The sequence below is a fragment of the Papio anubis genome, chromosome 4, assembly GCF_008728515.1.
Source record: "Papio anubis isolate 15944 chromosome 4, Panubis1.0, whole genome shotgun sequence".
NCBI classification, from domain to species: domain Eukaryota; kingdom Metazoa; phylum Chordata; class Mammalia; order Primates; family Cercopithecidae; genus Papio; species Papio anubis.
The window spans coordinates 175,423,888-175,439,210 of NC_044979.1; the positions used below are offsets into that span (position 1 = coordinate 175,423,888).

At 44.0% G+C, this 15,323-nt stretch overlaps 1 protein-coding gene across 1 annotated transcript in view; it reads left to right on the forward strand.

The window, feature by feature from the left end:
* Positions 1–14,949, forward strand: part of PCP4 (Purkinje cell protein 4) — a 60,478-nt gene extending 45,529 nt beyond the window's left edge. The window contains exon 3 of the mRNA XM_003895472.4: positions 14,560–14,949. Coding sequence (XP_003895521.1) covers positions 14,560–14,687 — 128 coding nt within the window. The 3' untranslated portion in view covers positions 14,688–14,949. The remainder of the gene's footprint in view (positions 1–14,559) is intronic.
* The last annotated feature ends 374 nt before the right edge of the window (positions 14,950–15,323 follow it).

A 15,323-nucleotide genomic window follows, 5' to 3' on the forward strand; every position in this document is an offset into this window, starting at 1 on the left:
AGCAGTTGAGTTGACAGGCAAGGCCAAGAAGGACACACAAACGTGGGTCATGAAGGATGCCAGATGCACACACACATTGTGGGAGAAAGGCATTTAAATCAGACAGCACCAAAGAGAATAAAGAGTATTCTTATTCTTTAAGAGTATTCTTATTCTTTATTTAAATCAAACAGCACCAAAGAGAATAAAGAGTATTTGTAAGGAGAAAAGGCCCAGAGTACCCACTTTTGAAAGCAGCTTTGGTCCCTTTCTGATGTACATGTGATGATTTTTCAACCCGTGCTGCTCTTTGCTTTCCCCACCGTTCATGAAGCTCTCAGGGGCTCTTACCAGCCTTTCTCTTCCTTCTTCACCAAATCCTGGAACACACTCCGTTTGCCTTGGCTTCCACCTTTCCTTCTTAAAGTCAAAATCTTTGGCCAGACGTGGTGGCTCACATCTGTAATCCCAGCACTTTGGGAGGCTAAGCGGGTGGATCACCTGAGGTCAGGAGTTCGAGATCAGCCTGGCCAACATGGTGAAACTCCATCTCTACTAAAAACATACACACACAAAATTAGCTGTGTGTGGTGGCGTGTGCCTGTAATCTCAGCTACTCAGGAGGCTGAGGCAGGAGAATTGCTTGAACCCAGGAGGCAGAGGTTGCAGTGAGCAGAGACCGTGCCACTCCACTCCAGCCTGGGTGACAGAGCTGTCTTAAAAAAAAAAAAAAAAAAAAAGAAAGTAAAATTCTTTGTAGAATTATGGGGCGAGGAGTATTAGAAGAAACTCAGTGGGTTCAAGTGAGGTTCTTATATTAATTAGGCTAATTGGTATTCTTTTGAGATTACTTAAAAATGTCCTGTAATTATGATTGCATTTGACTTTTCTTTCTATTTAAAAACTGGGGAACTGTATGAAATTCTCTATGGTGATGAAATTTTTAGAGTGTAATGCTTTAAATCTGGTATTTGAAATTTTAGAAGCTGGGGCACATGTGAGTCCTAGAAGGTAGTGAGCACCCTCAGGAGAGTCAGCTGATACCTGGTAAAACCAGGGAATATAAAAGAAAAAGGAAATCTCCAATTATTCCAAAGCTGCGAAAGCAAGAAACAAATGGACCCAGTGCAGAATGAAGGGAGTGGCCTGAAACCTGATTAGGGAGGTCACCTTCCCTGGAGCAGGACCTGCTCACATCAATTTCCTGTGTTTTCAGGCACTTGAAAAACCACACAGTTTCAGCAACTGCAAAGGGAAGGGTGTGGAGGGAGAAGCAAATGTCCCACAAGGAGAAAAAAAATAACATGAAGCAGGGAAGCCTCAGAGGGAATGTTGCCAAAGGTTACTGCATATAAAGGAAGTATTTCTGCAAAAAAAGGTCTCTGGGGTTTTTAAAGCATTAAATGCTATGAAGAAATGACCACCCGTTTCAGAAACTGAATGAATGCATGTAAGCAAAAGACAAAATGTGCAGTTCAGGGAAGGAAATGAACCCATCCAATGCACAGTAAAATATATGTGAACTTCCATTATTAACTTGAAATAAAATGTTTCCTGATGAATTATACACTGATTATCACATATGTGTAGAAGATGAGGTTCATTTAAAAGAAGCTGAAACCCCAAGATAAAAACTGCTTAAACAGTAGAGAAGGTTATTTCTCTCTCATATAGAAGGAGTCTGGAGGTAGATGGTCAAGGGCAGTCTGTGTAGTTTCAAGGAGCATCAAGCATCTGTTACTGTTTGGCCGTATTTGGCATAAGACTTCCAACTTATGGTTGAATATGGCTGCGTGAGCACCAGCCATTGCACCTACCTTTCAGCCAATAGAAAACAGATATGAACAGAGTAGAAAAAATGGGCAAGGGGTGTCTGTCAACTTTATTGTAAGATTTCTTTTTTCCACTTATGTCATATTGATCAAATCCTAGTTGCAGGGCCACATCCGACAGTAAGGAGGCTGGAAACTGTTTTCTGGATAACGACGTGCTCAGCCCCAGATCAGGGGTTTTATAACTAAGAAAAAAGGGATAAACAAAGGCAATGAACAGACTCAGCCACAACCCCTTTCTGCTCCTGGAGTTTATTGGGTACTTACAAGCTGGTTAGGATGCACAGAGGGGTTATCTGAATTGTCTGATGACTAATTTGTCCTCTATCCCTCCAATCAGCCTGAAGAGATTTTTTTCTTTTTTTCTATTTTTCCTAGTCAGAGTGTGAAGAAGGGCAAACTGTGGCTTTTCTGTGGTTTGCTGTTAGGGCAGCTAGCTGCTGATTCCTGGGAAGGAATTTCAATTCTTCCCATGTGCTCAGAGAGGAAGAAAGCATTTGGTATGTTATTCCCACTCCCAAAAGAGTTCTCATTTACCCACTTTCCTTCAAGTTATTCTCGAGTAAATATTAAAGTATTTTCTATGTAAATAAACTAAAATCTTGCAATCTGATCTCTAAAAGCACAAGATTGCCGCTTTTCTTTGTATAGTTTTCTCTCCTCCCCTGGCCCCAGTGTAACTTGTTATGGCTATTAGGAGGTGGTGGTGCAGACAACAGAACCTACTCTTGTTGGATCTGGAAGAAAGGGCTTTTATTACAGGACCTTTAATAATTTCTGGCTTGGTAAAATTTCCTCCATCCCTTTGTTTTGAACCTATGTATGTCTTAGTTCAACCATTGTTCAACAATTGTGGAAGACAGTGTGGCGATTCCTCAAAGATCTAGAAGCAGAAATACTATTTGACCCAGCAATTCCATTATTGGGTATATACCCAAAGGGATATAAATCATTCTGTTATAAAGACACAAGCATGCATACGTTCATTGCCGCACTATTCACAATAGCAGAAACATGGAATCAACCTAAATGCCCATCAAGAATAGACTGGATAAAGAAGATGTGGTACATATGCACCATGGAATACTATGCAGTTCTAAAAAAGGAATGAGATCATGTCCTTTGCAGGTTCATGAATGGAGCTGGAAGCCATTATCCTCAGCAAACTAACACAGGAACGGAAAAGGAAACACCACATGTTCTCACTTATAAGTGGGAGCTGAATGATGAGAACACACGAATGCATGGGGGAGAACAACACATGCTGGGGCTTATTGGGAGGGAAGCATCAAGAAGAATAGCTAATGGATGCTGGGCTTAATACCTAGGTGATGGGTTGATCTGTGAAGCAAATCACCATGGCACACGTTTACCTATGTAAGAAACCTGTACATCCTGCACATGTACCCCGGAACTTAAAATGAAAGTTGAAGAAAAAAAATTTGTAGGAGGCAGAGAGCTCAGCCTAGATGGTGTCCAGCCAGAAACAATTCATATGGAAGATACTTAGCTACACGATAGATCTTTCTAGCAGACGCTCGACTGCTCCTAATGTTGCCTGGCATGTACCACCAGACAAAGGACCCTGGGATGTCCTCACAGCTGCCCAAGATAAACCCAGTGCCTCCGCCTCAGGGTTTGCCAGAAGTTGGGATCTTCCTGTGGTTGACTGCCCCCTGGTGTTCACTTCTGCCTCTCAGCTCCTTCTAGTGCACCTGCCTGGCCAACCCTAACCTGCGCAGCAAACTTCCACCCCTGAGACATCTGGGAATGATTTCCTCCAGGTTCTCAGCCTGGTGGTAGATGGAGAAGCTGGAAGGAGGGTGCATTGGGCAAGCCTGGCTGCCAGCTGCCATCTTGGGCAATGCACCCCTGCATTGGGATGGCCCTCGACTCCTTACAAACTGTGTCCCTGCACATGCTCTCCAGAGAAAAACAAGCCTGGGCAAGGATTTGAACCTCAGGAAGGCAAATCTGACCACAGTCAAGAGTCATGACTTGAATTCAAGCTACCCCTAGTCAAGCTGTTTCTCATCATACCTCACCGATTGTCTTCATTTTTTTCTTGAAAATGTAGGCATTTGGCTAGTGGTTCTGGGTGGAATTGTGTACTCCCTCCCTATCAAATTCAAGTGTCGAAGCCCTAATCTCCATGACCTCAGAATGTGACCTTATTTGGAGATAGGGTCTTTACAGAGGTAATTCAATTGAAATGAGGTCCTCAGGCTGGGCCCTCATCCAGTCTGGCTGCTGTCCCTATAAGAAGAAGAGATGAGGACACAGGCACTCACAAAGGGATACTCCTATGAGGACACAGAGGGACGCCATCTGCAAGCCAGGAGAGAGGTCTTAGGAGGAACCTGGTCTGCCAACATCTTAATCTTGGACTCCAGCCTCCTGGATGTGAGAACATAAATTTCTGTTGCTTAAGTGATCCCGTGTATGATACTTCGTCATGACAGCCTAAGCAATTCATACAAATAGGAATACATTTTGCCTTTTCAACAGAAAAATTAGTATTTCTTCAGTGATGATTATACCTTCTTTTTTGTGCTCTTCCTCGCTTAATAAATTTGGAGGAAGATCTAATCTCATTAGTTCTCATTCTGTGCGATCGATACTCATGGATCTGTGCTCATTTGATTATCTAGTACCACAGAGGGCATTTTATATAAGCCAGGGTGCTTCTGGATGGAAGCCCGAGAAACAGAATAATGAGAAATAGATGACTGAGAGGAGGCCAGAGTAAACTCTTACTTTTGGCTCCCAAGTTAGGCTTTGCATTAATCAGAACTTGATTTGAACAATCGAAGACTGTGGGTTTCAGAATACTTCTATTTTAGGACAAAGGAGAATTGTTCGCTCTTGGAAAAAGCTTTAAGTTCGGTCTTGGAAAAAGCTTTAAGTACCAAAGAAGGCACTAACTTGGCAAATGGAAAGGTAGAAGAAATGAGAGTTGTGTTTTTATTTGATTTGGGGAATACAATAGATGCAGAAAGTCCCCTTGCCTGGGACTGTTAATGCCTGAACTTGCTTATTAATCTCTGCCTCTTAGCATAGACCTGGAAAATTGCAATTCTCTGCACCAGCAGCCCCCGTTCATAAATACAGAGCCAGCAGGCAGAGCGAGAAGTGGCTCCGGGCTGTGGGGCTGGCTTGTTGGAGTCCCACACGCCCCAAGCTGTAGAGGGACTGCAACTCAGGAAGTCAGGCAGAAGGACACAGTGGCTCTCTGCATGCTTTGTTCTCAGCTTTTTAAAGAGCTATGGTCTTTTGTTAAATTGACATTTCATAAAGTGTGATGCTGTATGCCAGCATTATTAGGTACTACGGGTATAAACTTATTGTTATAATTTTTTTTCCTCTGGAGGAATTGACCTTTTTTTTCACACTAGACACCTTATTCTCTGAGTATATCTTGATCCAATGTGAGGTGTAAAGGATAAAATTCCAATCCTTACTTGCTTTGTTACCTGTCTCTTTGGCATTCTCTGCCTCAAGGGCAAGGGTTTGGGGTCCTTAGGAAGGAATCCCCACTCCCTCTCCTTGGCCAAGTGGCCTTGGTGTGGGGGAGGGGATCCCAGCTAAGAGGGCCTCAGCAGCATAGAACTCTGCATCAGTTAGCTTAATTATATCAAGGGCAACACAGCTGACAGATATTAATTCTTCCAAAGTTAATATCATACTTTGAAGGAAGATAGGACATTCTAAGAACCTTGGCATTAAAATACCCCAATTGCAAGACATACTTAAGTTAAATGACTGTTATTTCTTTACAGCGTGCTAAAATTTAGGTCCTTTATAGTACGCTATGTGCTGCGACTCCTAATGAAGGCAGACTCCTACTCGGGACTATTACATCCAAATTTACTGCTTGGGCACAAATTTCTGATCTACAGGATTAGGCATTAAGAGGTCATTCGTTTCTATCAAATCAATCTTAAAATATGAAGAGTGATAAATATGAAAATTAAAGCATTTACCTGTTTGTGTGGTGTGTATGAGTGTGTGTGTGGTGTGATGTGTGTGGTCTAATGTGTGTATGTGTGTGGTGTGTGTGGTGTGTAGTGTGATGTGTGTAATGTGTATTTGTGTATGTGTGGTATGTGTTTGTGTGTGTAATGTGATGTATTTGTGTGTGTGTGGTATGTTTGTGTGTTTTGTGTGTGTAGTGTGTGTGGTGTGTATGAATGTGTGTGGTGAGGGTTGTGTTTGTGTAGAAGTGTGTGTGGTGAGGTGTGTTTGTGTATGAGTGTGTGCATGTGGAGTGAGATGTGTGTGTTGGTGTGTGTGGGGTGTGTGTTTGTGGGGTGTGTTTGATGTGTGATGTGTGTGGTGTGTGTGTAAGGTGTGTTTGTGTGTGTGATGTGTGTGATGTGTGTATGTGTTTGGTCTGTGTGTGGGATGTTTGTGTGTATGGTGTGTGTGGTATAGTGTGTTTGATGTGTGATGTGGCGTGATGTGGTGTGTGTTTATGTGTGGTGTGTTTGTGTGTGATATATGTGTGGTTGGTGTGGTGTGTTTATTATTATTGAATTATTATTATTATTTGTGTGTTTGTGTGCTATGTATTTGGTGTGGTGTGAGTGTGTGGGGTATGGTGTGTGTGTGGTGTGTGTTTGTGTGTGTGGTGTGTATTTGATGTGTGATGTGGTGTGATGTGTGTGTGTGGTGTGTGTGCAGTGTGTGGTGTGTTTGTGTATGTGGTATGATATGTGTGTTTGATGTGGTGTATGTGTGGTGTGTTTGTGTGAGTGTGTGGTGTGTGTGACTGTGATGGGTGTGGATGTGTGCGTCTGTGGTGTGTGTGTGGTGTGTTGTATGTGTGTGTGTCCGTGTGTTAAAAGTAAAAGCTGCTGTCATGACTTATTGACGGTTCCTCCAATGACCTTACCATGATGACGTGAGAAATGATCTTTCATCATTGTCAACTGGAAAACAAATAGATTTGAGGGTTTCCTTTCCCAAGTTAAGGGGTTAATATGTTTTTGAATTGTGCTGTGTTTCAAACTTTTTATCCTTTCTGGGACTGTTGCAGGATCCATGAATAGCTCTGTCATGCCCTAGGTGAATTTTCATGTTCGTTAATTTCCTAGGAATTTATGTTAATTATTTGAAGCCTGCCACTTAGATTGTGAACGCACAGATGAAGACCATTTTTCTGGAAGTGCTATTTCCCACCATCCGTGAGGAGCCCTGGCTGTCGCCCCCATCTTGGTCGGCGTCACTGTGGGGCTGTGCCCCTCCCAGGATGACTCCTTGGCAGAAGCCCCACCTGAAAACCTTACCTCACACTCACCAGCAGCCTGCTTTGCTCTTTGAATCTCTGAAATTCTATTACTGATTTGTGCATTTACCTTTCCATTTGTTTTCCTGGGGAAGGAGGGGACTAGGTTTGTTCTCTGCTCTCTCCCAGCCCCCAGGACAGGGATGTCTCTCTCAGACCACTCGCCGAAAGCATGAATTTGCTATCGTTCCCCCAGACTGCCTGGTAAGCCAGCAGATTTTGCAAGCTGGTTGACTGTATTATGTGTTTAGACTTGGACCATCCAAGAGATGCTTTTCCCCCAGAGCTATATTAACTGGTCCATAAAAAAGTCTATCAACTTCGTCTACATCTAAGGAGATGAAGTAGCATAACACCATAGAATGAAAACAAGATTTGGAACAAGACCCGGATCCCAAGTCAGGCTTGGCCAGTCTTCACAACGTGATCTTAAGCGAGGCCATTCTAGAATGAGGATGATGAATGTTTCCCTGCAGCTCTCATAAATGACTACGTAAGTCCAAACTACAGACTACAGAAGCCCAAATTCTCTATGTAAAATAGAGAATCATAAATATAGATTCTTTATAATGTAAAGCTACTTTAAAACCTATGAAGCCCCCAGATTAGGTCAGGTGCTGTTATAGGCTGAATCATGTCGTCTCTCCACCCAAATTAATATGTGGAAGCTCTAACCTCCAGTACGCCAGGGTGTCACTGCATTTGGAGATGGTTAAAGAGATGATTAATTGATTAATGTTAAATTAATGTCCTCACGTGGTGAGGACACAGCAAAAACGTGGCCATCTGCAAGCCATGGAGAGAGGCCTCAGGAGAAACCACACCTACCAACACCTTCATCTCCAACTTCTGGCCTCCAGAACTGTGGGAAAATAAATTCCTGTTGGTGAAGCCATCTAGTCTCTGGTATTTTGTTATGGCAGCCTGAGCAAACTAATACTCTTCTCGACAAGTATCTGCTGATGGACTATGGGACTGATGTGAGAACCTCTGCTGCAGCACCAAACTCTGTTTTATCAGAATAGATAAATGCAAGTGGAATTCTAGTTTCTCAAAGCATTTTTCTGTTCTTTGGATTTTCATGACAATACCAGAGACTTAAAAAAATAGAGACAGGATCTCGTTATGTTGCCCAGGCTGGTATCAAACTCCTGGGCTCAAGTGACCCTCCTACCTTGGCCTCCCAAAGTACTGGAATTACAGGTGTGAGTCACCGTGCCTGGCCCAGAGACTTGTAATTTTCATTTGGGATTGTCTTCAACTGGTAGTGTAATAGTTCCTAACCTTTATATTTATGATTCTCTATTTTACATTTGCCCATCAAATGATCTATAAAAGAAAATCTACTTGAGTATATGAGGGAGGATCTATTTAATGCTCAGGAAGGAGTGGTTTTTATTGCCATTCCATCTTTAAGAAGGGCTACCTGAGCTTTCTCTTATGACATAATAAAACATATAATTGCACAGGCCACCTTCTATTCAGTTTCTGTGGGGAAAAGGCAGTATTTCAGGAAAGTAGCATAAGAAATGTCTATACTAGTGCAAAGTTTAAACTTGAATAGGACTGTTTTGCTTCCTAGTGGAGGTTGTGGCAGAACTGAATCAGGGGACGTTCCAAGCCTCAGGGAGCATCATTTCTTCATTATTCAATGACAATTGGCAGAGCTCTGTGTCAGGTCCTGGTGGTTTAATGAGGTTTCTGCTCAGAGGGAAAAGCCTCATTGCTTGGAGCCATTTTGCAGCTACACGCTTTGTTGAGAAAGGGCAATGTGACAGGTAGAGAGGTAAAGGACAGGTAGCTACATAATGTAGCAGTTCATGTAACTGCCCAGCCTGATAGATTTTGATTGTCACTCCCTTTGAGGTGAGATCTTGCAGGTGATGGACTGGGCTGAAGTCTGAAGGGCTTGTGAGGAATAATGGCCCTCCGGACACACAGGATGTTGAATCATGGGGCTGTTTTTTTGAGCTATAATGATCAGTAAGTCGGGTTTCCCCTCGCCTTCTGGTGGAGTTGGAATTGCTGTTCTCTTACATCAAATCTGCTAATGGGCATGAATATCCTCTTGACTGTTCTGTAATCAGCTTGAGAATTTCAGAATGTCTGTGCAGAGTGGGAAAAGGTCGAATTCCAGGACCTGAGGCAAATACAAGCAATGACAACTGTGAAGCCCTGGACGGCTTACAAGGTATTTTGGTGAAATACTTCTTAAAAGGAAAAGCCGTGGACAAGTCAAATGTAGTGGAGTTAAACAAAAGAATGATTCCAGAATTAGGCGTCTCTCTGACCCAGAACAGGTTCTCAGAACTCCAGCCTGCCACGTGGTTAGGCAGCTTTCATGGGCAGAAAGCAGACAGGAGGCACCGAGGCAGTTTAACTGGTTACAGAGCAGCATTTTGCCCTGTTGGAGTAAGTTGCCCACCTGTGATTGACTGAAAATGGGCTGCTGTGATTGATGGAGACCTCACTGTTTGTTGACCAGAGCGCACCCGTACAGTATTCCTGAGTTAGGCTTCTAGTTAGTTTTTGTACTAAGGAAGATTGTAGTTTTTATTTGAGGATCGGAGTATGGAGGCATCCTCAGGCCAATTGTAATTTAGTCTAACCTGCTGCTTGCTCAGGCTGAAAAGCCACCATTGAGACTGGGTGTGGCCAAAGTGATGTTCCAGTACAGGCGGCAGAATCCTACGTGCAAATGTCAGGGAGAGGCCACCCAGTCCAGACCCAAGCCTTCAGACGTCTGTGTAAAGGAGCAAGTGGAAATATGATGGAAATGATTGTACTGCAATCTGGACATGACAATGGCATTCATTTCGTCCGTACCACTCATTTAGATGCCCTGCTCCCACCTGGACACAGAAGCTCTGCAAAGGCTTCTAGGCCACTAGGAGGGTATGGTGCGTGTCCTCGTAGCTAAGGAGAATGTCCTTCTGCATTGTCCAAGCTTTACAGTGACTTGACTTGTGAATTGTGGACTGTATGGGTCGGCAGAGGGAGGTCTCTCTTTTGAACAAATTTTTTTTTGAGATGGAGTCTTGCTCTGTTGCCCAGCCTGGAGTGCAGTGGTGTGATCTTGGCTCACTGCAAGCTCCGCCTCCCGGGTTCACGCCTTTCTCCTGCCTCAGCCTCCCGAGTAGCTGGGACTACAGGCACCCGCCACCACGCCTGGCTAATTATTTGTATTTTTAGTAGAGACGGGGTTTCACCGTGTTAGCCAGAGTGGTCTTGATCTCCTGATCTTGTGATCCGCCCGCCTCAGCCTCCCAAAGTGCTGGGATTACAGGTGTGAGCCACCGCGCACGGCCAAACAAATTTTAAGGATATTCTTTTTGCCTTGTATTTCTGGGCTGGGGCCATCTTGCAACAAGCCCAGCAAACAGCTGACCACGATGGCCCTGTGGGCGGCCATGATGGAAAGTGCTCTCTTCCTCCTTGGATTAGGGCCTGAGTGATCCATGAATCACACCACTGAGCAGACACAGACACCCTGAGGCTGGAGAGCCACCTTACTGCCCACGTCCCCTTCACTGGCCTTTGCAGCTCTGGCCATGCCATGCCCAGTACAGTGTGGCCTGTTCTTTAAGGTACCATCGAGTGTTGATCTGAACATAAACCTAACACTGGGAGCCCGGTAGCACAGGCTTTTGTTTTCTAGATGAGAAAACTGAGCACCAGAGAAGCTAAGAACCTTTTCCAGAGTCACAGAGCAGTCAGAGGCAATTCCCAAATTCAGATTTTATCCGGACTCCACAGCCCTGCTTCTGCCGGGTACCTCACTCCGTGCGGGGAGTATCTAAGTGTGAGGAGAGAGGCAGCCTCTCATCCCCAAGGAGACTGAGGGCTTTGGCTGCTGGGACACGAGGCCTGTGCTTTTTGTTTTTGTTTTTGTTTGAGACAGGTCTCACTCTGTTGCCCAGGCTGGAGTGCCCGGGAGTGATGGGGCTGGGGAGGCTCCTCACGGGGCCACCCTGCTCCTGTGGTCTTGTCACTATCACTGGGGTCATTCTTGGGGAACCTTGGTAGGCTCCAAGGCCCTGAAGAGTGGTTCTGGGCCTGGCTGTGGTCCCTTCCCTTACTCTCCTCCCCCACCCTCGTGCCTTCTGAATCTGGGGTATTTAGAACTGCACTTTCCTGACTTCCAGGGCCACAGGCCATTTGTATTGAACCCTGTGCCTGTGCCACCGAGTCTAATTGGTTGTCCCTTCTCCACTGCAGTCGGGTGCCCTGTTCTCTTCCTTACACACTCCTGGCTGGCTCAGTGGAAGGAGCTCCTGTCACTCCTCTAACAGCATCTGACCCTCCCCCGGGACTGGCCTATCTGAAGTATACACAGAAAGTAGCGATTCCTTAAATGTCCGTGGTTTCTTCATTAAACAATGTAATATTTTTCAAAAGAGGAATCAGTCGATCACTTTTGGCTGAGATATTAGTTTAAGATGTAAGTGCAAAATTGATTTTTGTGACCTGTCCTCACTGTTTCATTATGCATTTCCTTAATATACATAATTTTCGGAGTCTTCATTTGTCATTTGTCAAAAAATAATATTGCCACTTTCTTCCATTATTATAAAAGAGAAAAGATGAATCAGGCCCTTTTAAAACTTCAGACTGCAGCAACACTTTAAATTTGAAAGAGTAACTTCCCCTCCTCCTTGGAATCAGAGTGAATTTTTCCCCTTTGCACTCACTGTACAGTCGATGCAAGGATTCCTCTGGGAGCAGGAGGATTTGGGACTATAAACCATCTTATGAAAAATGACAATTCCTAGTGCTGTAGATGCTTCCTAACCAAGGATGTTATTGGTACTAAAGGGTTTATTGCCATCAGCACAAACGCTGAAGCCATTTGCATTTTGGGCTTGCTAGACACTTGCCCTCCAGTTCCAGGCTCATGTGATAACATTAATTAACCACTTTTAAAGCATCTACTTGAGCCACAGGAAATTTTTACTTCTCCCAGTGATCCTACCCCTTATGGTTCTCCAAAGAAAGGGCCCTGGCAATGTAGAAGACAATGTGAATAGCTACCCGGAGTGTGAGAAACAGTTCCACTTGTTTCTCTATCGTTTGGGCTGTCATGGATTAAAAAGGAAGCACCTCCCTCCCCTGCCTCTGAAATATTCCAAAACATTGGTGCACTCAACATCTCTGCTTTTATGAGCATTGGCAGCAAGTTTGAAATAGAAGACAACAGTTCTCTGATTTGGGTCATGGCTCCATCAGTCCTACAAGGCTTCCAAAGCCAGAGCTGACATTCCCTCCTGTTAGGTGAGGGTATGATTGAAGGGCTCCAGGTAGAAGCTGCTTAGGTGCTAGGAAAATTGAGAGGAGGCTGCTTACAGATCTGCAGAGGAAATGTTACCCAACCAGATGCATCTGAAATAAGTGCTGATTCTCATCTATTACCTGTCTATCTGTATCTATCTATCATCTACTTATGTTTATATGTATGTATGTATGTAGGTATCTATCTATCATCTACTTATGTATATATGTATGCATGTATCTAAGTATCTATCCATCCATCCACCTATCTATCCATCCATCTATGTTCATCTGTCTATGTATCTATCTATCTATCATCTATCTATCCATCTATCCATCCATGTATCTATCTATCTATCATCTTCTATATCTATCTTTCTATCATCTTCTATATCTATCATCTACTTATGTATATATGTATGTATGTGTCTAAGTATCTATCCATCCATCCACCTATTGATCCATCTATCTCTGTCCATCTATCTATCTATCTATCTATCTATCTATCTATCTATCTATCTATCATCTATCTTCTATCTATATCTATCTATTTATCTATCTACTATCTATCTATCTATTTGTCTGTCTGTCTGTCTGTCTGTCTATCTATCTATCTATTGCAAGCAGGAGAATAGGCAGGCCTTACCTGAAATCCTCAAGGAACCCCAGCTTCCTCCACCCTCTCCGATAGAGCTGGTGCCTGAGCATTATTATGCAAAGTCCCTAAACAAGGTAGTGGATGATGAACTCAGGCTGCCTGGAGACAGTCAGGAATAGAGCCCGTGCCCTGCTCCCTGGCTAGGGCTTTTCCTCTGCCTCAGAATGCCCCCAGTTCTCCCATCTCCAAGCTGATTGTGCTCCTCACAGGGTTGGCCTCCTCTGCTCTAGGTGCAAGCCCAGGGTGGCAGCGAGGCTCTTGGTCCAAGTCCCAGGAGAGGTGAGTTCTGTCCCCAGTTCTGGCTCGAGGTAACTCCAAGGCCTCCTTTGTTCTTGGATCTCAATTCTGGCTACACCTGAGAGCCTTTTTAAAAAGTGTAGATGTCTGGCCTCCCCGCAGGGACACGGATTTCTCAACATCAATCTTGCTCTTAGGAGCACCCTTCCCACTGCGGCTGGGCAAGGAGAAAGCCTGGAGTTTGGGGTGGGAGCCTCATGCCTGTATTTAAAAAAGAAAGAAAAAGAAAAAGGATGCCTTTGATGAATCTGATGTCTAGTCTTCATTAGACTACAGGCATTTATTATTTTATTTTAGTTTTTTATTTCCATAGGTGTTTGGGGAGCAGGTGGTGTTTGCTTACATGAGTAAGTTTTTCAGTGGTGCTTTGTAAGATTTTGATGCACCCATCACCCAAGCAGCATACACTATACACTCTACGTCCATACCACCCTGAACACGCCGGGTCTGATCAGACTGAAGGCCTTTGAAAGACATTTACCTTCCACGACTGAAGAATTTTATTGATTTATTTGTTTTTCCTTCTTGGCTGCACTGGCCCTGCACTGTAGTAAGGTACACAGCACAGAGGCCCAAGCCTTTGCTCCCTCCTCCACCCCCTGCTTTATATCCTGTCACCGTGCAAATTGGTGAAATCCCTCCACCTTAGCAAGCCATTTGCCAAGCCTACCTCATAGGAACAAGAATGTAAGCTTTGTGAAAGTTCAGTCGAACTATGAAGATCAAATGGTGTCATCCCATCTTGACGATGATAAAAATGGAAGCCCTGATTGCAATAAGCAAATCTTCCCTGAGAATGACACACAGAATTACACATGGAAACTCAGTGTACGACTTTGCTAACTCAGTAGTTGTGAATATCAGCTACCATTGGACCAATGTCTTAGCAATATTTAAATGGTACCTATGTGAGATAGCAGGTGAAAGTAACAGCACAGCCAATATTAAAACCGTATATCAAGATGGTCATTGAGAACAGAAAATCATGTGCAGAAAGTACATGAAGTATTGAGACTGTGTCCTTGAGTTTTATTGTCCTGCTCAGGTGGTAGATTCTGAGCTCTGTCAAAACAGTCCACTGGATTTTACTTTGCAAATGAGCTCTTGTGCTGGGGTGTAAGTCAAGCCCCTGTGTGTGCCCCAAGGTGGACTCCCTGGCTTCACTTATCTAGTGGGGCTGTCTGCTTTCCTATTTTCAGCTCAGTGACTGCCTTCTGTTTGTGTTTGTCTTGCTACAGATGGACAGAAGAAAGTTCAAGAAGAATTTGACATTGACATGGATGCACCAGAGACAGAACGTGCAGCGGTGGCCATTCAGTCTCAGTTCAGAAAATTCCAGAAGAAGAAGGCTGGGTCTCAGTCCTAGCGGGAGAGCCCCACCAAACTCAACCATTATCTGTCAAGAAATTAAAAAAACAACACCCTAGAGAGAAGTCATCCACACACAATCCACACACGCACAGCAAACCTCCAATGCATGTACAGAAACCTGTGATATTTATACCCTTGTAGGAAGGTATAGACAATGGAATTGTGAGTAGCTTAATCTCTATGTTTCTCTCCATTTTCATTCCTCCTGCAACTATTTTCCTTGATGTTGTAATAAAATGAAGTTAAGATGAGTGAATTCAAGTGTCTGCCTTTCTCTCTCTCTTTATTTTACCCGATGTTAGAGATGACTGTGAGCCATGTGTCTATTTCCTTCTTCTCTTAGGAGTCAGAGACGTAACACGTTGTCTTCTGTTAGGAGCTTTTTTGCTGGGAGTGAGAGATCCATTTTCAGCCATGCCTGCCTCATTCGGAGAGTCCTAAGTGCTGGCTGGCGATGGCAATATATTTTCTTCTTATCATGGGAATAGAGCCCTGCATCCTCGGGTGCCGAAGACTCAGAAGTTTCCCTGGGGAATTATGACTGATCCAGGAGAATAAAACGGGAGAAGGTGATGCGTATGTGTTTGGAGCGTCCCCAGATTTACTCAGGAGACCAATTTCAGATCTCCAA